Here is a 21,755-nt window from a genome sequence, read left to right as displayed (position 1 = left end):
ATTCCAGTGGAAGTGGTTCTCATTAGCTACAGCTAAAGGTTTTTCCTTGCCCTAGCTAAAGTTCAATCTTATTAAAGCTTAGTTCCCAAATTTTGTAAATCTACTCTGTCTCATGGACAAAATCGTCATTCTTACCTATCTATAAATAGATAAGAATTCCTACAAAATATTTAGAAGCTATCTTCTTTAAAAGCAAAAAGGCAAAAAGGAATCATTTCAGAATACAAAATTAAATGAAGTAATGCCAGGACATTTTTTAAAAATCTATTTTGTAGTCCCGCTTGTTCAACAGAGGAAAGGATTGCTTCCATTTAATAAATCTTAACACTAAGATTCATGTAGATTCAGTACTACACACTTGTTCAATACAATATGCTTGTTTGAGGCTATTCGACATGTAAGCATTACTTTCTAAAATAAAATTTAAATTCCTAATTTACTATCTGGTTGGCAAATTGCTCTTCGGTTTTCCAGAAATTATTCTGTGTATCCTATGTTAGTGAGAGAACAAGCTTGAAATCAGCAAAATCTAGTTTTGAATCTTGATGTTTATAGTGACATGTTAAAAACTTTTCATTTTGGAAAATTTCAAATACATACAACATTTTGAAAAAATAGTATAATGAAACCTCATTTTCTCCTTACTCGACCTTAACAAATACCAATTTATGGCCAATCTTATTTCATCTGTACTCCACTCCCAATGAAATTTCTCACCCCTGCTTCTAAATTATTTTAAAGTAAACCCTAAAGATGTAATATTTTAATGTCTCAGTTTTCTTATGAATAAAATGGAGAATATAAGACTTACTGCATGAGTTCTTACACAGGTTAAGTGCTGGCCTCTAAACCACACTATTCCTGGCCTTTAGTGTTGTCAGTAAACAAACATCTCTCTCTCTTTTTCTAATTGAAAAAATAACATCTATTTTTACATTAATCAACATGGTTAGGAGGCACTTACATTTTCTAAAGACTTTTACATTAATCAGCTCCAGATATTTCCCTTACTTTTCGACAAATCCATTATATCCTAAGTCGAAATGAATGAATTCCTATAACTGAATTAGGTAAAATAGGACTAGAAATAAAAATGACCCATTAATCCTTCTATTCTCCTTTCTGCCACTATTTTGTGTAACCTAATTTAAAATGTAAGTGTCTTCTTTGTTGGCAAATCAACACCTTTTGCTCTTTCTTTGAAAGGCGGGGGGTCACACAGGCATTAAAAGCTGAAAACAAATCTAAAATTTGGCAGAAACATTCAAGCTTTACCTTTTGTATCCCCTGATACGTCAGTGTTTCCGAATCCTTTTACCTTCTTGACCAAGAGGAATATATTTAAGTCACTCCTTTAAAATCTTTGTATTGCTACCATGTCTTCTCTGCTAGTCTCTGCTGACACCCTCGATGCTGGAACAACTTTCAATTCAGTTCTTCCGTGGGAAGCTATTTTAAAGCTCAGTTGCTAAAGAGACCAATTTACCCAGGTACAGAGCAGGATGAGCAAAAACATACAGTTCAAAGGCATAACAGAAGACAAACCCTATTCCTATATACAAAGAAAAAAAGATGTTATTATGAATGGCTGGTCTTGAAAACTGTGCTTCTTAAAAATTGATTTTTGGTAGGAATCTAATTAAATATGCTTTCATTAAGTTTTTAAGAGCCAGTAATATGGAAGTGCATTGATTAGTAACTCCCAAATCTCGATCATTAATGTCCATTCATCGTTGACTCTGTCTGCACTCATGATATTCCACTAATAGGACGCCAAATGCCATTTTTAAAAATTGGAATCTAAAAAGTAGAAAATACAAACTGAATCAGCATTTTTCTCTGACACAGAGATTCAACAAAGAGTAGGATGCATCAAGACTTCCAGAAGCGATTGCTTCATTTTCCCAGCATCTCTCAAACTGCTATCACAACATAAGCTATTTATGGAATTTCAAAGGTCTTAATGGATTTATGAAGATCTTAAAAAGAGGTTTCAAGACACATCTTTGAAGATGACTGAGAGATTAGGGGAAGAGGCCCATGAGAAAAGCTAAAAGAAGCATTTTTATCTCAACTAGAAAAAGCTGAAGAGTAATTTAGTAATAATCACCAAGCCGGGTATGGAGAGAGTGGTAGATATAATTGTCTTGACTGAAGGCATAAGAATATAATGTGGTTGACTAATGATATAAAATGATTTTCTGGCGGAATCTTGTTTCCAAAAATACATGAAATTCACAAGTTTGAATATAAGAGGGATTTGGAGGGGGTGGGTAAATAACCATACAACATCTCAAATAAGGTTAATTTTTAAAAATAAGCCTTTAAGTAGGTAAATGAAGTAATAACACCCCACAAGTTTTGCACCAGAACACCCACCTCTTAGTTACCTGTTACCAGACCTCTTCATCCCTCTCATCACCCCCCACTTCCCCACTTTCACCCCCCAACTTGCAGCGATAACTTTTGGAATGAGAAACAGATTGAGTAAGTGCCCATTTCTTCTTGATCAAGGGAATTGACAGTAAGACTCCTCCGTCATTCACTAATTTCTTTGCCTTCACCCTCCTCCTCCCTGGATGGTCTTGAGGCTTAAGACATGAAAAGCAACTCTTATCACCAAGTTTGCGGAGTACACACAAAAAAGAAAAGGGAAAGGCCAGTGGCACCAAGTGCCCCTTTGATATCACAGAAACCGCAGCTGCTGTGCTCCTCTGCCTTCATTTCCCTCACTGGGAAATACACAGTGACCCTGCTTAGGGCTCACAGCCAGCAGCCGTTGCACTCAGCTGCTCTGGGACCAGCTGATGGCCTCTGATTGCACCCTCCATTAGATTAACCAGCTAGCATAACTGGTACTTTAATCTACCTTTAATTAAATAAAAGTTAGAATCATGAAAATGAAATTATAGTCGCAACCCCAAAGGGATTAGTAAGGAGAGGGGCACTCTGCGTAGAAAGATTACCTCCCGAAACGTCAAACACAGTGATGATATTATTTTAAGTGCATGAAATGAGGATTCGTCTGGATTTGGAATAGGCTCACATACATCAAAATGGATATTTTTCAGTGTGAGTGGAGTATGTGCTATTTGACAGTCCAGATAGCCCAGATGAGTGTTCTCACTTCATATTCATGGACTCAAATGCAGGATGTGTGTGGTCCATCAGGCTTAGGTTCCACTATTTCATAAACTATTTTTTGGTGTCTTAACTCAAAGGACAGCTGAAGTCAAAAGCCAGATTTTCTTTCTTTTCTTTTCTTTTTTGAAACAGTCTTTCTTTGTCGCCTAGGCTAGAGTGCAATCTCGGCTCACTGCCACCTCCACCTCCCGAGTAGCTGGGATTACAGGCACACGCAACCACACCTGGCTAATGTTTGTATTTTTAGTAGAGGCAGGGTTTCGCCATGTTGGCCAGGCTGGTGTCGAACTTCTGACCTCAGGTGATCCGCCCACCTCGGCCTCCCAAAGTGCTGCAATTATGGGCATGAGCCACCTTACCTGGCCCACATTTTCATTATCAAACAAAATAAACTCCTTAAAAGGATTTTCAGTGAGTTTGGGTCCTGGTCATTTAGACATTGCCTTGTTTTGTTACTTTTCTATCCTAATGGAGATGGTCTCCATGCAATTACCTTAGGGAGAATGGGATTGAGGGGTTGAGCTTAAAGGAGAAGGGTGTGCCATGGCTGGAATACCAAATCTCATGCTGAGGCTTGGTCCCTAATGTGGCAGCGTTGAGAAGTGGTGTCTTTAAGAGGTGATTAGGTCATTCAAGAGGGATCAATGCCTTTGTCCTGAAAGTAAGCTCTTGCCCGCTTGGGAATGGATTAGTTACCACTTGAGTGAATTGTTATAAGCAAGGCTGCCTCTCATGTTTGGTCTCTAAACATGCGCTTCCCCTTCCTTCTCCACCATGTTATGACAGCACAAAGCAAAGCCCTCGACAAAAGCCAGCCAGATGCTGCCACCTGATCTTGGAACTCCCAGCTTCCAGAACTGTAAGCTAAATAAGCTTCTTTTTTTAACAAATGTTTTAGTCTCAGGTGTTCTCAGTTAACGGAAAATGGACTAAGATGGGGACTTTAGGGTTGTTTAAAATTTAAACAAATTTCGGTAAATGTTTTTAAATTTTTTTATTAAGAAAACCTATTTATTAAAGGCAACAGACTTTTTAAAAAATATTAAAGTAAGAAAGGCTTACTTTCATTAGGCAACAACAGACTGGATATCAGAAAAATCTTTACACTACAAAACCCTTGGATTTCATGGATATAAATTTAATTTTAAAAAAATAAATGGCTGAACTGGTAAGAAACTAAGAAAAATCCTCAGATGTCAAAGCAAGAACAGGAAGCCAGATAGCTAAGAAAGCATTGACTCTGCAGTGTGCTCAAGGCATCTGCTGGTTCCCCCAGAACTTAGAGTTTTGGTTTTAGTGGCAACTCCAAAGGGCCACATCCTCAGTGAATGGTGAATCAGAACAAAATACAAAATGACAGGGGGAAAATCCCTAATGAAAAAGACTAATCTGGGTGGAGTCTGGAGAATATATCCTCAGCATTTGCCTTTATAAACCAGCACTCACATAATTCTGGAGTCCTATTCCTATAGGCTAAACTTTTTTTTTAAGCTGAAAATTTAGTTTAAAGTGGTCCTGACTGGCAATGTCTCCAGGCACCTATATGTAACAAAGGCAAATGATTTCTGAAAGAATGTACCTCAGTACAGGAATCAAAATATTGCCACAAATAAAATTCCATCGAATAGGAGATTATGATTTTTGAAAATTCAGAATCATACAAGGATATAAAGTTTCATGAACAAGCCAACTGAAGTAATAAATAGTGAAATCAGACTAACAAAGATTTGACATAGAAGAATTATCAGTATTAGAATATAAAATAAAATGCTTAATATGTTTACACACGGAGGAAAATAACATCATAAGAATAGAACAAGATACATAAATAGAACATCATAAGAATAGAACAAAGTAATCATGAATTTGGGGAAAAAATAGAACTACAGTCATGGGAAGCATAACTATGTTTTGGTTAATGACGGACCATGTATATCAGCAGTCCCCACCCTTTTTGACACCAGGGACTGGTTTCGTGGAAGACAATTTTTCCACAAACCAGGGCAGTGGGATGGTTTCAGCATGGTTTCAAGTGCATTATATTTTTGTACATTTTATTTCTATTATTATTGCATTGTAATATATAATGAAGTAATTATACAACCCACCATAATGTAGAATCGGTGGGAGCCCTGAGTGTGTTTTCCTGGGAGACAGTGACAGATCATCAGGCATTAGATTCTCATAAGGAGTGCACAGCCTAGATCCCTCACATGCACAGTTCACAATAGGGTTCCCGCTCCTATGAGAATTTCATGCCATCACTGATCTGACAAGAAGCAGAGCTCAGGCAGTAACGTGAGCAATGGGGAGTGGCTGTAAATACAGATGAAGCTTCTCTTGCACACCCGCCACTCATCTCCTGCTGGCTGCTGGTAGCTTGGTTCCTAACAGGCCATGGACCCCGGTACAGGCCCTTGGACTGGAGGTTGAGAACCCCTGGCATATAGGACAGTGGTCCCATAAGATTGTAGTGGAACTGAAAAATCCCTGTCACCCAGGGACGTCGTAGCCATCATGTGTATCACAAAGCATTACTCATGAGTTTGTGGCGATGCCGGTGTAAACAAACCTACCGCACTTCCAGTCTTATAAAAGTCTAGCACATGCAATTACGTACAGTATATAATACTCGATAATTATAATAAATGGCTGGGTGCGGTGGCTCACGCCTGTAATCCCAACACATTGGGAGGCCGAGGCGGGCAGATCACCTGAGGTCAGGAGTTTGAGACCAGTGTGGCCAACGTGGTGAAACCCTGTCACTACTAAAAAAAATAATACAAAACTTAGCCGGCCATGGTGGCAGGTGCCTGTAATCCCAGCTACTCGGAGGCTGAGGCAGGGAGAATCACTTGAACCTGGGAGGTAGAGGTTGCAGTGAGTCGAGATCGCACCACTGCACTCCAGCCTGCGTGATGGATCAAGACACTGAAAGAGCAACTTCCAGCCCTGAAGCTCCACTCACGTAAGTGCCCTATATGGGTGTACCATGTTTTATCTCTTATGTGTCTTTTTACTGTATCTTTTCTATGTGTAAATACGTTTAGATACACAAATGCTTACCATTGTGTTACAGTTGTCTACAGCATTCAGTACAGTAACATGCTGTACAAGTTTACAGCCTAGGAACAATAGGCTATGCCATTTAGCCTAAGTATGCGGTAGGCTACGCCATCTAGGTTTGTATACCATATGATGTTTGCACAATGACAAAATCACCTGGCAATGCGTTTCTCAAGAAATATCCCTGTTATTAAGGCTGCATTACTGTAGTCAAGAATAGAAGATTAATAAACAAGTTAAGAGCTATGTAGAAGTTAAGAGCAATAAAGAAGAAAATATTAAACTGGAAGAACTCATTTAGAATATAGCACAGAGATGAAAGTGAAAAAAATTATTAACACACATGGAGATTAGAGTGAGAAAGTTTCACAAATGTCTATTTGAAGTTCCTTGGGGAGATAATAAGATAGAAGTGAGAGACAGACAAAGAAATATCCATGGAGAATTTTGCAGATGAGATGAAAGGCATGAATTAGATTTAGGAAGCCTAACAGCTCTCCAAAAGAGTAAATGAAAGAAATTCAAATCTAAACACACTGTAGTGAAACTGCAGAATACCAAAGAAAAAGAAACCTTATAAACAGTCAGAAAAATAAAAAGAGCATCACCTACAGAAAAATGATAATTAGATTGACAAATGACTTCTCAATGGCACACAAGGGAAGCCAGAAAGATCGTGGAATAATGCCTTCAAAGTGCGGGGGAGAATAATTGCCAGCTTAGGGTTGTATACAAAGAGAAAAACATTTCAAAAAATGAGAATAAAATAAAGACATTTTCAGACAAAGAGAAAAGGAGTGAGACACACTCACTCTGTAAGAGTGTAACAGACCCTTCCAAAAGCAATTTCTAAAGGATGCACTCAAGGAAGAAGGAAAATGACCCCAAAGGAAGGCATATGATGCAAGAGGGAGTGTGAAACAGAAAACAGGTGAGTAAATCTCAACACTGGCCATGTCAAACAGTAGTAATGTTTTATATCTTGAAGAGTTTTGAAAAACATAAGACTAACATCGTGGACAATAATAAATTAGAAATTAGAAGAATGTTCAAAACCAAAGATTTTTGTACTGTTCTGGAGAAGGTAAAAGTTATTAATTAGACACTGCCAGGGTGGCATGCCAAGCCAGAAGGGGTAGCAGCCCACCTGGTGGGGAGCATACTTTATCACCATCATTATTTAGAATTGCTGGTACATGGCAACAATAAAATGCAGACAGGCCCTTCTTCAGTTTTACTATTGCTTTTAAGTTCTCTACAGGCAATTCTCCTCCTTACTGCCTGTACCTAGGGAAGACCACTTCATCACCACCACTATAGTCCTAGCTAGTTGGGAGGCTGAGACAGGAGGATCACTTGAGCCTAGGAGTTCAAGGCTGCAATGAACTTGCAGTTGTCATAAGGAATGTGCAACCTAGATCTCTCACATGCACAGTTCGCTATAGGGTTCACACAGCCTGGGCAACAGAGCAAGACCCTGTCTCTAAAATATATGTATATGTATGTGTGTTTATACACACACACATATATAAAAATATTTTATATGAATATAGTTGGGCATTCTTACATAGATTGTTTTGCTTAACATTATGTTTGTGAGATTAAGTCATTTCTTTTCTTCCCTTTAAAGCAAAAATTTATGGAAGTGTTGTCTACTTCCTGTCTCTCTAATTCCTCTCCTCACACTTTTTCTTAAACCCATTCATATCCATCTTTTGTCTTCAATACTTCGCCGAAACCATTCCTGTCCAGATCACCGGTATCGATCCAGCAGTCGTTCGTCAGTGCTCGCCTCACTTCACGCATCTCACTTCACACATCTCACTTCACCCTTTGGTAGCATTGTCACCATTATCACTCTCTCCTCCTTGAAACAGTTCCATACTTGCCTCCAGGGCACCATGCATTCTTAATTTTACTCTTTCTTCACTGGATGCTCCTTTCTGTCTCCTTTGCTGGCCTCTCCTCTCTTTTCAGGGGTTTTAACCCTGGAGCTCCTAAGGTTAAGTGCTTACAAACTCTTTTCTCTATACAGTCTTTGATGGTTTCATGCGATCTCTATATTTGTGTCCTGATGACACCAAAAGTGATAGCTCAGACCTTGACTTCTCCCCCTGAACTTCAGACCACTGTATCCAGCTGCCTACTACTCAGCATTTCCATTGGGATGTCTAGTAGACACCTGCAATTCAGCATGCTCCAGATGGAATCCTCATCTTGTTCACAACGGTGCTATCTAGTTTTTCCCCATGTTTCAAGTTGCTTAGGCCCAAAATCTTGAAGTCATTTTTTACTCCTCCTGTTCTCTCTCATCTCAGATATAAAGTGTCAGAAAATATTCTTTTCTTTATTTTCAAAGTAATTCTAGGAGATAGTTGCTTCTCATCACCTCCATGGCTACTGCTCTGTTATGAGTTGTCACTATCTCTTCCATATGCATTATTGCAAGACCTTCTAACTCTCTGCTTTAATCCTTTGCCCTCCTCAGCCTAGCCTCAAAATAGCAGTCAGAGCTCTTTATACAATATACATGAGATCATGTCACTTTTCTGCTCTGAACTCTCCAGTTTATACACAGTAAAAAACCACGGGCCTGAGGATAACCTGCAAACCCCACCTGATATTCCTGCCCTCTCCTTTACCTGTCTGGTCTCATTTTCTACTATTCTTCCTCTCACTCAGTTCAGCTACACTGGGCTCCTTGAGAGTCTTTAAATATTTCAGAAACCATCTTTAGACTTTAACTTCCTTTCCCTGGAATGCTCTTTCCCCCAGATATCCACATGGCTTGCTCTGTGACTCACTTCCTTTAAGTCTTTGTTCAAATGTCTCCTTTTCAATGAGGCCTGCCATGATGATCATATTTAAATTTGCATCTCTTCTTACCTTGTAATACAGTCTTTCTGAATCTTTATTTCTACATTCTGGGTCCTTATTTTTAAAAATACAAACTGAAATATTTATTAAATATTAAATATTGAATTAATAAATATTATTAAATTATATGGTACAGGATTCAAATTAACCCATGGGGGGAAGGGTAAATGGTTGGGGCATTGATGAAACAAGATTGGCCATGAGTTGATAATTGATGAAACTGGGTGCCATGAAAGACTGGGCCATCATGAGCCCCATCAAAACCACATCCATTGGCCAGTGAACTGGGTACAATCAAATTATTTAATGGAACAGATTGAAACAAACCATCTACACAGCCTCAGTGAGCAAATGAAACCCAAAATACTATTTCAACACATTCAAGTCCACCCCCAAAACAACACAGAAACCAAAAGAGTGGGACCATCTAAGAGCACTAACCTCGGTCATGCTAGTGTTTTACAGATGTGATTAAAGTCCATAATCAGTTGATTTTAAATACAATCCTAGAGGACCTGATTCAATAATCTGAGTAGACCTGATTCAGTCAGGGGAAAGGCTTTACCAGCAGTGCTGAGGTTCCTCTGAAAAGGGAGATTTGGTCTGTGTTCAGGAGCTTCAGCCTATGCCTGTGAATCCTAGCCCAACCATTCTGATGGCCTGTCCTGTGAATTTTGGACTACCTTACCAGCCTCCATCACCATGGAAGCCAACTTTTTAAAATTAATTTCTTAATTTATATCTCCTATTTGTTCTGTATCTCAGGTTGAACCCTGACTGATGTAGATTTAAACAAGTAATGTACTTTTTTTCACTTAGTTTGTAGTACTGCTTTTGTTGAATAACCCATCAGGCTTGGGAGCTTAGGTAGCCAGCAGCAGTGGATATGTTCCATTATTACAGCTCAAATTCTTAGCTGTAGGGGGCCATACCCCCTTAGGCCACAGTGATGGTCTGTGCCACAAGCAGCCTATGTTAGTGCTTGTAATACACGAAGTGGTAGGAACCATGGTCACCAGCACCCAAAATGGCCTGAGGGCCCCACCTGGAAGCAGATAAGCACCACAGGTCACCATGTTTGTCCTCAAACCTCCCAATGTCATCAGGTTAATTTTTCCCCTAAGGGGACCTGGAAATATTGCCATATGGATTCCAGTATCCAAGAACCCCAGAAAAGTCTGAATTCCCCTTCTTTCCCTTTCTGTATGGACTGGAGTATAGCGCCATTGACCTCCAGTGGAGACCCAGAGACCTTGGCCTCAATCTAACCACACCATTCAGCCCGAGACATTGGGTCTGCAATGTTCTTTTATCAAACAAACACATCAACCAGGCTGCATAAGGTGTCTCTGAACCATCTCCATACCTGTCCTTTAGCTAGAGAGTCTCCTCTTCTGTGGCAGCCTGCATTGCATGGTTGGTTCCTGCTCAGATGCCTCAGGACCTGAGTACCTCTTTCCACATCCTTCTCAGGTGCCTCAGGGTCCATCTGAGCATTCTCTTCCTGAGCTCTCCAGCCCCAGGAATGAATGATCGCATCAGTGCCCAACAATCAGGGGGCCGTGTGCTACAATTTCGTTTCGAAGTTCCTTTCTGGCAGCCTCAGTCCATGTCCAGCTCACTCACATCCAGGAGTCCCACATATAACCCCTCCTGACCCAGCAGTACCGTCCAGCTCTTGTGCCCCCAGGCTGACGTCTCCACCTTCAACCAGGTACTGGGGGGATTTTGCCCCCTGCTTCACAAATAAGCCATGATTCTGTCAGACTGGACCCTGCCTGCTGTGTCAGTTTTGGGGAGCAGATTCACTGTGCACTGATTACCAATTTGTCTGAGTCCAGGGAGGCTCACACCCACACACACAATGAATGACATGAAGCAGGTTGATTACTTACAGGTAGGCAGTGAGTGGCATCAGAAGCCTGAGATTCATCATGATCAAGACACTGGGCTCAGGAAGCCATGCGGGGCAGATGATGTCCGTCAGTGTCAAAATTTTCAGTGCAAGGTGTTTTTGTTTCCATTGCTCTGACTTTCTCTCCTCATCCCAATCACACACACACATCCCGACCCAGCACTGCCTGCCTCTACCTGTCTAGCAGTTTTGCAGTTGTCTTTTCCTGTCCCATCCCCAGGCTCCATCCCATAGTGCTAATGGGGATAATAATAGATTATTCTCCAGCCTGCCGAGGATTTAGATCGATCTGTAGTCTAAAGACTGTGTCTGGGCTGGGCGTGTTGGCTCATGTTTGTAATTCCAACACTTTGGGAGGCCGAGGCAGGTGGATGACCAGAGATCAGGAGTTTGAGACCAGCCTGTTCAACATGGTGAAACCCTGTCTCTACTAAAAATATGAAAAAAAAATTAGCCAGGTGTGGTGGCAGGCACCTGTAATCCCAGCTACTCAGGAGGCTGAGACAGGAGACTCGCTTGATCTCAGGAAGTGGAGGTTGCAGTGAGCTGAGGTCCCACCACTGCACTCCAGCCTGGGTGACAGAGCGAGACTCTGTCTCAAAAAAAAAAAAAAAAAAAAAAAAAGACTGTGAGACTGTGTCTGTATCCTCCAGTCTCTCTAAGGCAGTGGTCCCCAACTTTTTGGCTTCAGGGACTGGTTTTGTGGAAGACAGTTTTTCCATGGGAAGTGGGGAGGTGGTTTCAGGATGATTCAAGCACATTACACTTATTGTGCATTTTATTTCTATTATTATTACAATGTAATATATAATGAAATAATTGTACAACTCACCATAATGTAGAATCAGTGGGAGCCCTGAGCTTGTTTTCCTGCAAATAGATGGTCCCATCCAGGGGTGATGAGAGGCAGTGACCGATCAACAGGCATTGGATTCTCATAAGGTATGTACAACCTAGATCCCTCACATGTGGAGAAGCTAATGCTGTGGCTGCTGATCTGACGGGAAGCGGAGCTTGGGTGGTAATGTGAACAATGGGGAGCGGCTGTAAATACAGATGAAGCTTCACTCACTTGCCCACTTCTCACCTCCTGCTGTGAGTCCTGGTCCGTGGCCTGGTGTTTGGGGATACCTGGTATGAGGGGTTAGCAGTTCAGAATCCACAGCCCCAGGCAGCAAGGACCACAGGTTTCTTCCAAGACGAAGGGGGCCCCACTCTGACACCTATCTTCAAAAGTGAGACTGGCTCTGATGCCCCACTCTCATGAGGTATTTGGCCTCTCTTGTATCCTACAGACATCATGCCTGTGATCGAGAAGCCAGCAAGCCCACAGCTCCAGCCCTGCATTTTACATTTTCAGTCTGTGATCCACAGAGATAGATGTCTTGTTTTTGAGTTCAGCTATGTTGTTATTTTATTTTTATATGTTATATACACATATCTATCCTGTGTATATAACACAAAAACAAACTTTCTTTTTCCTGTTTTGAACAGAGGCCACATCAATGTGTGAAAACATGAAACCCTCTTGATCCCAAATCTCCTTAGCTAAAGTCTCTACAGCAAACAGAACCATAGAATCTCGACAGTCAGAAAAAGTGTAGAAGCTGGAGAAAATAATCAACAAGAAAAAAGGAAGGGAAAGGAAAGAGCAACATGCTCTTCATTAAATTGAAGCATTGAAGAAAAGACTGCCTCCTTCAAAGAAGTTTGAAAACCCCCTTCCCACGGGCTTTCTTTTATTAGGCCCTGATTTCATTTCTTACTTTTACTAAAAGTAGTAGAAAAGACGGTGTCACTGGGAGAATTTTTCCACAATGGAATGTATTTGGTTTTAAAATGTTTCAACAAATATTAGCCAGGTACGGGGGCAGGCGCCTGTAATCCCAGCTACTCAGGAGGCTGAGGCAGGAGAATCGCTTGACCCTGGGAGGCAGAGGTTGCAGTGAGCCGAGATCATGTCATTGCACTCCAGCCTGAGTGACAGAGCAAGACTCTGTCTCAAAATAAATAAATAAATAAAACATTTCAAATGTCTTCTACGAAATGTTGCAGTGTATGGAAAAAAAGGAAAAGAAGAAAACCTCACACACAGGAGAAAGGGAGGAAGAAGAAAGAAGAATATGAAACATACGAGTGAAAGAAACCCATCGAAACCCAGCTGAGCTTACCCCACCATTAAATTCCATATTTGTTCTTGATTGGAACACCTAAGCTTGGCATGTGGGTCTGTCACTGAAGGGCTGTGTCATTTTACATCAATAAAACAGGGGCCCCAGGCCGGGTCTTGTGGCTCACGCCTATAATCCCAGCACCTTAGGAGGCTGAGGCTGGTAGATCACTTGAGGTCAGTAGTTCAAGACCAGTCTGGCCAACATGGCGAAACCTTGTCTGTACTAAAAATACAAAAATCAGCTGGGCGTGGTGGCTCATGCCTATAGTCCCAGCTACTTGGGAGGCTGAGGCAGGATAATCACTTGAGCCCGGGAGGCAGAGGTTGCAGTGAGCCGAGATCACGCCACTACACTCCAGCCTGAGGAACAGAGTGAGACTCTATCTCAAAAAAAAAACAAAAACAAAAACAGGGACCCTGGATCTCCAAGGAGGAAGACACACTGCAGGTGTGTTCTGAAGCAACATGATGTGTCACTGAGTAGGGCTGGTCCCCAGAGGCCCGGCCACAGCTTCTTACATGATCCTTTGCTGCATCGCTTCCATAGCAAGTGTTTCTCCTTTTTTTCATTTTTTTTTTTTTTGGTTATTGTTTTGTGTGTGTGTGTGTGTGTGTGTGTGTGTGTGTATGTGTGTGTGTGTCAGGGTCTTGCTGGGTCACCCAGACTGGAGTGCAGTGGCGTGATCTCAGCTCACTGCAGCCTCAACCTCCTAGGCTCAAGTGATCCTCCTGCCCCAGCCTCCCGAGTAGCTGAGACTACAGGCACGCACCACCACACCTGGCTAATTTTTGTATTTTTTGTAGAGACGGGGGTCTCACCATGTTGCCCAGGTTGGTCTTGAACCCCTGGACTCTCCAGCCTTGGCCTCCCAAAGTGATGGGATTACAGGGATGAGCCCGGGCACAAGTGTTTCAAAGGCTTTGTTCCAAGATAAAAAAGATAAAATATCTCTCCAGTTTCTGAACAGACAAACCAGAATTCAGTGTGATCAAATGGAAGAAAGGCAAAAAGAGAAATTTCTATGGGCACTTAGTTTATTTTATTAGGAAATATGGACAATGTTATGTGATAACTAAGAACACAAAAGCAAAGAAACAAAAGAAGCATCGCATGCCGATGGGAAAAGTGGAACTAAGACGGAGCTGCATAGCCATGAGCATGTCCATCAGACCAAACACGAGGAGTTGTGATTTCATTTCCCTGAGGTCAGTGACCTGGACAGTTTCACAGCTGCTGCACTGTTCTCATATTTTTCCATGAGATGGTTCCTATTAGTTTGGAAGCTTTTCAGACGGAAAGACATGAAACACCAAAGAAAAACAGCAACAGAGTTCAAGACCATAGAAGAGGGGAGACCAGACAGGACGGGAAGGATGGGAGTCTTACCTACGGGACAGATACCTGCAGCCCCTGCCCAGAGGCCGGGGGCCCGCCTAGCAGCAGCATTGCTTCTGGCAGCAGCACTTCTGCTGGCAACAGCCCTTCCCACAGCCGTAGCCACACAAGCTGCAGGTGCGGCGGCAACAGCAGATCACAGGTGTGCTACAGCAGCCCCCACAGCAGCCACGGCAGCAGGGGCAGCAGCTGGAGCAGCAGCCCACCCGGTAGCACCTGCAGGTGGTGCAGCTGCCACAGCCACCACCACAGCCACCACCACAGCCGCCACCACAGCCACCACCACAGCCACCACCACAGCCGCCACCACAGCCACCACCACAGCCACCACCACAGCCGCCACCACAGCCACCACCACAGCCACCACAACTTCCGCAACCACAGCAACCCATGGTGTCAGTAGAGAGGAATCAGGTGAAGTGAGCAGAGAGGACTCAGGAGAGGTGAGGAGGTCTGATGCCTCCTTCTGCTGGGGGAGGCCTTTATGTACCATCTTGGGGAAAGGAAGAGGGAGTGACCCAGGACACATGACCAGTGGTCACTTCCTTGTTGTTGCTACTGCAGTTTCCATGATAAGGTTATCTGGGACTATTCCTTGTTTACATCCTTATGGACTATATTTGACCTAAAACATTTGCTAATTTTCACTTGTCTCTGTTAAAACCAGATTAAAAGCAAGCCAAGAGATGCTAACATGTAGGAGAGGATCTTCATTTTCTCAGAAACCACTTGAATCCTTGAGACTTCAGGTTAAGCCAGAACCCAAGGTTGCTGCCAGCTGCTTTTCCATCTCTCTGCCATGGCTTCTCTCCAGGAAATCACCCTGCTTTCATGGAAACTCCCGAGATGCAAAAGAGTAAATAAGAGCATCCAAATAAAACACGTCATTTTTGCAAAAATGCTCATTTGCCAACTATATTTCTGAAGCGATCTTTATAGTAAATGACTCTTTTTTCTGTTTTGTTTCCCCTCACAATTGTCTATGATAAGGCTTAAAGCAACACTCCCTTCCCTTCTCACTCTGTCCTCCCTCCCAGAGTGCTCACATTCACACCCACAGTGTAGATTTCCACATGCGTATTCCCTGGTTAGTTTCTCCACGGGGTGCCTCCAGCTCAGACTCTCCTGCGGACTACAAAATCCATCAATAGCCACTCTCCATTCCGTCTTCTCCCCTTGGAGTTTCAGGGATACCTCCAAAGTCACATGCTCCAGACTCAAGTCATAATTCTCCCTGCCTGCTCACCAACTATCCACCAAAATAAAACTGCGTTTTTCCTCCACTGCTCCGTATCCATCAAGATACGAATCCATGTTAAAAATTATCTTTGAATCTTTCTTTTCTCTTAGTTCCATTTCTAGTCTTTCACCAAATTCTGTTGCTTCTGCCTTGTTAATAACTTCAAACCTATTCACGTATCTCTAGCTCCACTGTCCCCGTGACCCCAGTTCAAGCAACTCCCTGACAAGTTGAAAATGCTCTGTTTAGTCCAAATACCACAGAGACAGCTTGGGGTCATTAATAAACAACTCTAATCAGCCACAGGGACGTGGCAGCACTTTCTCTTGCTCAAATTTCTGAAGAAAAATTTTACCAAGTTGGGAAAACAGGCTTTGGGCTGTGAGCCTGTTACAAAATGAGTTGGAGGATGTTCTCGTCTGCAAAAGAGACACTGACTGCTGACTGATCACCAGAAGCCTCTACCTCAGCATGCATGGAGAAGACCCTGCTGGCACTCATATTTTTCTTGCCTTTTTTACAGGCTCCTTATTTGTCACAAACTCTCACACTCCACCATGATCCACAGCCACAGGCTTCTCCTTGGAGCCATAAACTCCTTTCCTCCCCATGCTGGGCCTTCATTCAGCTCAGCAAGCTTCTCTGACCTCTGGACCATGTGTGCCTCGATGTTCCCACCCTGCGCTCTCTAAATAGCCCAGGCTATTTAGCACAGACTTGTTTCTCTCAGCCATCAATTGACATCACCTAATCAAGAACAAAAATGAATTCCTGGCCAGGCGCAGTGTCTCATGCCTGTAATCGCAGCACTTTGGGAGGCCGAGGCAGGAGGATTGCTTGAACTCAGGAGTTCGAGACCAGCCTGGCCAACATGGTGAAACTCTGTCTCTACTAAAAATACAAAAATCAGCCAGGCATGGTGGTACATGCCTGTAATCCCAGCTACTCGGGAGGCTGAGGCAGGAGAATTGCTTGAAACCGGGAGGTGGAGTTTACAGTGAACCAGACCAAGAATTACATCACCAAAATGCAGACTCCTAAGAGGACTGATTTCTGCTTTTGAAATAATCATTAAGACCTGGTGTGCAGAAGACAAATCACAATGAAATGCTTCAAATGAGGAGGGAGGGAGCAGCCCCAGTGCCTTCACTGGTCCATAAATGGGATGATGGCATCTGACTTTGGCAGTGACCTTTGAATCTGTTGCCATTTACACCTCCCAGCTTGTGGTGTTACTATTGCAAGCCCTTTGAAGTCAGGGACTGTGCCTTCAATATCACTGTACCTATTGCTGAGAAGCTCTCAGATTGTTCGGTGCAGGGACTGCCTGGTGCCGTGTGGGGTTTATAAGCCCCGCTAACAACTCATGGACCTATGCACATGGCACATATTCCCAGGGCATCTTAGGAAGAAGGAGAAGGCTGTCATTACTAAGGACAGCCTCACCACACCTCAGCTCCCAGAATGCTTCCCTAGAACTTTCAGGTCTTTTTAACTTATACTGGAATACAGTTTTATGAAAAAAATTAACAAAACCGAAAATGTAGTGAAGACAAAGATGTCTGAAAGGAAAGTCAATATGAGATGGAGAGATTCTTCCACGTACATCAAGTCAAATGACAACAAGGAAGTGGTCATGTGTGTTCCCTCTCCTGTCTCCAGAGTTGGTACATAAGGGCCTCCCCCAGCAGAAGGAGGCATCAGACCTCCTCACTTCTCCTGAGTCCTCTGTCCTCACTTCATCTGCATCCTCTCTACTGACACCATGGGCTGCTGTGGTTGTGGAAGTTGTGGTGGCTGCGGTGGTGGCTGTGGTGGTGGCTGTGGTGGTGGCTGTGGTGGCTGTGGTGGCTGTGGCAGCTGCGCCACCTGCAGGTGCTACCGGGTGGGCTGCTGCTCCAGCTGCTGCCCTTGCTGCTGCGGCTGCTGTGGGGGCTGTTGCAGCACACCCGTGATCTGCTGCTGCCGCCGCACCTGTGGCTCATGTGGCTGCGGCTGTGGGAAGGGCTGTTGCCAGCAGAAGTGCTGCTGCCAGAAGCAGTGCTGCTGCCAGAAGCAATGCTGCTGCTAGGCAGGGTGCCCAGCCTCTGGCAACTGCTTCAGGTAACAGCTGTAGGTAAGCTTTCCCCTTCTGTCTGCCACTGACTAATAGGACACAAGCATGACCTGAACCTGTCACTTGCCGGTGAGTATTTCACATTTCTATAGTTTTTTTGTGATTCTGCCTGCATTTAATCATCACCAACAAAAGTAACAACATGCAGCCTTCTATGTTGATTACAACTCAAGTCATGACCTCAACAAAATGGAGTGAAGATAGTTAGACCTTCTTGAAATGCCTCTAAGGTTGCCTTCATTTCTGTGCTGTTTTTACCGCTGCCTGGGTGTATTTGTATACACAAAGCAACACTTATCTTGATAAATTATACTAAATCATTCTCAAAGAGCTATCTCTTTTGTTCTTTCCAGTCTCTAAACTGTCTGTCCATGGGGAAAAATGAGTTTTATCCCAAAAGTTAAATCAAAGAATAAAAAACTAGATAAATTATTTACAATAGACACATAGACTCGTGGATGATTAATCCATTGTGGGTTTGTAAAGAAGGAAGGGACTTGGGGGATACATCCTCAGCCTGATATTTCGTTATCATAAACCAAAACTTTCCCCAAATCTCTCTCTTGATAGAGTCTTAGAAACAGAAGTCTGGACTCATAAATACCTGTTCAGACTCCTGAATGGTCATATGATCATTCAGGAGTCTGATCATTTTTGGGCAATGATGAAATTTGGCTCTTAGCCATGTCAGGTATCATGGAAGTCTGTGGTATCAACCACTTCAAACTACAAAATTAGCTTTCAGTTGTAATGTGAGACTATCAGCATTAGAATCAAAATAATCATACACCCTACTGAGAGTGTCCCCATGCACAATAAAAAATGTCCCCGAACACCCCTTTTGCTAATTTTTCATAGAGATTCCCCGATCCTTTTCTTTGCAGACTCCAGATTCTTGATTTATTGTGGCTAGTTTAGCAGCAAAGTGAGAAGGAAATGAGGCAGAGAGTGGGGAAATCCCAGCTGGGGTGAACAGTGGGGTGGGGGCCGAGGGAAGCCAAGCTCCTTGAGTGTGTCTCCAGGAGAAGGTGGTTCTTGCACCAGCCCCACGAGGGCCACTTGGGGTGTTTCCTTGTTACTCTAAGCAGAGTTTGGCTCTGGATAGAAGCTTAAACAGATTGAACTGACCAAATGAATGTTATAACCAAAGGGAACATGAGTCAAATAACCATGTCAAATAAGATATCCAAAGAGGGGAAGACGCTGTCACAGAAAGACAGTTTTCCTTCCACCTTGAAATTCAGAAGAGAGGGTTCGGAGGCGGGTGCGAGATGAGCCCCCCGAAGTCTAAGTTGACAAGGTGGTTTTGGGCACTCATCTGGCTCTGTCTCTATTCCCTTTCCAGCTCCAAGAGCCCTGAGCATCTAATACCCTCAGGCTACCCAAAGCCCCTTAGTTACTCTCAGCCTTTAGGATTTACCTCTGGGGCCCCACCCTCTCACTCATTCTTCCCTCCCAGGCTTCACCTGTAGAACTGCCCCTCCCTTGTGATGGTTCTCAGCTGGAAGAGCGGGGTCAGGAGAGAAGCGCCAGTTCATCCATCTTACGCTAAGGCAAGGGGCATCCACTTTTCCTCACAGAGGGAGGACCCCTCAAGTCGCTTTTCCCAGTAATGTTGACCAACCCAATGGGCAGAATTCTGGGACATGTGATTTTTCCAGCCACCAAGACCCAACACTCCTTAGGCGCTTGCTCCTCCTGTCCCACTCGCTGAAAATGTGAGTTTGTTTCCAGTCAGCGTAAATAGAAGACGCAGCTGTCTGCCAGGATTTGCTGGGTATCAATACTCATGTTGACATAGATTTGTGAAAAAAGAACCCAGCTGGCCTGGTGTGGGGTTTGTGTTGTGTGTGTGTGTATATGTACATATATTATGAGATAGTCAGATGGTCCATCAGGCACGGCCACAAGAAGAGGCAAAGGAGGCTGGGCATGGTGGCTCATGCTTGTAATCGTAGCACTTTGCGAGGCCGAGGTGGGTGGATCACCTGAAGTCAGTAGTTCAAGACCAGCCTGACCAATATGGTGAAACCCCAACTCTACTAAAAAATATATATACAAAAATTAGCTGGGCACGGTGGCATGTGCCTGTAGTCCCAACAGGAAGCTGAGACAGGAGAATTGCTTGAACCCGTGAGGTGGAGCTTGCAGTGAGCCAAGATCGTGCCACTGCACTCCAGCCTGGGCAACAGAGCGAGACTCCATCTCAAAAATTAAATAAATAAATAAATAAATAAATAAATAAATAAATAAATAGAAGAGACAAAGGAGAGGTTCAGGAAAACTGTGTATTCCAATCACGGGTCCTAAAGAGATGGAGTCACTGCATGCCGAGAGGGGGTCACATGGGAGGCAGCACCGGGGGAATGGTCTCAGCTAGGCAGACAGGAAGACAGGACCCACGGGCTCACTCACGGGTGTCAGGGTGGAATATACGAGCAAGAGGTGCAGGGGTGTCCATCAGTGCATCTGAATGTTACTGGGTCTCAGTCAGGGGAGGACAGGGAGGTGAACCTGTGGCAGGGGCTAAACATACCACGCTGGGGCTCACCTGGGAGAGATGCGCAAAACTTACAATGCAGTGCACCGGGGGCACCTGTCTGCATCTCACCTCCGCAGAGGAGTCGCTGTAGGTACCTCCCTGTAATCCAGTTGTGAACTGGAGTCTTGGTTTAGGCTGTCTGAATAATTAGCTCAAATGTAGTCAACTATCCCTTACTGTAGGGGAATTTATAGGCAGGGCTTATAGGGATTTGCAAACCAAGTGAGAATACTAGTAGACTGAAAAATGAAAACAATTTGTTGGGCACAATCGAACTACAGAAATATCTTCTTTAAATTCTGACCCATCTTTTTTCTTTTTTCAGTATTAAGTCCATCTGAGAAACTAGAGCCTTGGGACCCAGGGATGAGGAAACTTACTGTACAGACATGCAGGCTGACCTTCGCCCTGCGGGCCATGGCCTCTGCCACGCAACTGCACAAGCTTCAGCCTGAAACTCTCTCCGGCGCTGCCCTAAACAGACCAAGTGTGAGGGAGGGAGCATGTAATGAAAGGTCCGCAGAGAACAAGAAGCCACAAGATTCAGTGCTCTGAAGCCATGCTAGATGGTTTCAGGGGAACTAGCTTCCCACCTCTGATAGGGATACCATGGCAAATAGCACACTTTGCCTAGGATTATAATTCTTTGTGCACAACGCATCCCATCTCAAAGACAGTCCACAGCAGGACTTGCTCCATCTCTGAACTGCTCTTACCCCCTTAAACCTGCCTTTATATCTAGGAGTTTCTTTATTTTATTTTATTTTTTTGAGACAGAGTCTCGCTCCATTGCCCAGGCTGGAGTGCAGTGGCGTGATCTCAGCTCACTGCAACCTCCACCTCCTGGGTTCAAGCGATTCTTGTGCCTCAGCCTCCCAAGTAGCTGGGATTAAAGGCACGTGCCACCATGCCTGGCTAATTTTTGTATTTTTAGTAGAGATGAGGTTTCACCATGTTGGCCAGGCTGGTCTCAAACTCTTGACCTCAAGTGATCCGCCTGCCTCAGCCTCCCAAAGTGCTGAGATTACAGGTGTGAGCCACCAGGCCCGGCCTATATCTAGGAGTCTCTTGATGAGCGTTGGTCAACAGAAAGAAGTCTCTTCTAAAAATTGTTAATGCTTTTATAGACTACTCATGGTCTAAGTTATAAAACATCATTTGCCTTTCAATTTATACCTTCCAAGTGAATGATGATTATTGAGGATTATCTAATTATTATCTACTTTTCTCTCTAGGTATAAAAAACACCATAGATCCTATACACACAAAAATGGTTTTTCTATCAG

The 21,755-nt window shown here is 43.5% G+C and overlaps 2 protein-coding genes and 1 pseudogene across 2 annotated transcripts; 2 read left to right on the top strand and 1 right to left on the bottom strand.

The window, feature by feature from the left end:
• The window catches only part of LOC129031876 (thiamine transporter 2-like), a 40,210-nt pseudogene extending 19,186 nt beyond the window's left edge, over positions 1-21,024 (top strand).
• LOC129031878 (small cysteine and glycine repeat-containing protein 2) lies at positions 14,610-14,882 on the bottom strand (the record flags this gene model as incomplete). Its single annotated transcript, XM_054478733.1, has 1 exon — positions 14,610-14,882. A coding segment is annotated over one exon (273 nt), but the record flags the coding sequence as incomplete, so codon positions are not given.
• Positions 17,577-17,882, top strand: LOC129031877 (small cysteine and glycine repeat-containing protein 9). The gene has a single exon (XM_054478732.1). It carries the CDS (start codon positions 17,577-17,579, stop codon positions 17,880-17,882), a length of 306 nt encoding a protein of 101 aa, XP_054334707.1.
• Positions 21,025-21,755: the final 731 nt, after the last annotated feature.

This window comes from Pongo pygmaeus, chromosome 11, assembly GCF_028885625.2.
Source record: "Pongo pygmaeus isolate AG05252 chromosome 11, NHGRI_mPonPyg2-v2.0_pri, whole genome shotgun sequence".
In the NCBI taxonomy this organism is placed as follows: Eukaryota; Metazoa; Chordata; class Mammalia; order Primates; family Hominidae; genus Pongo; species Pongo pygmaeus.
Note: the sequence above shows the minus strand (reverse complement) of the source record. Positions and strands in the feature narration are given on the sequence as shown.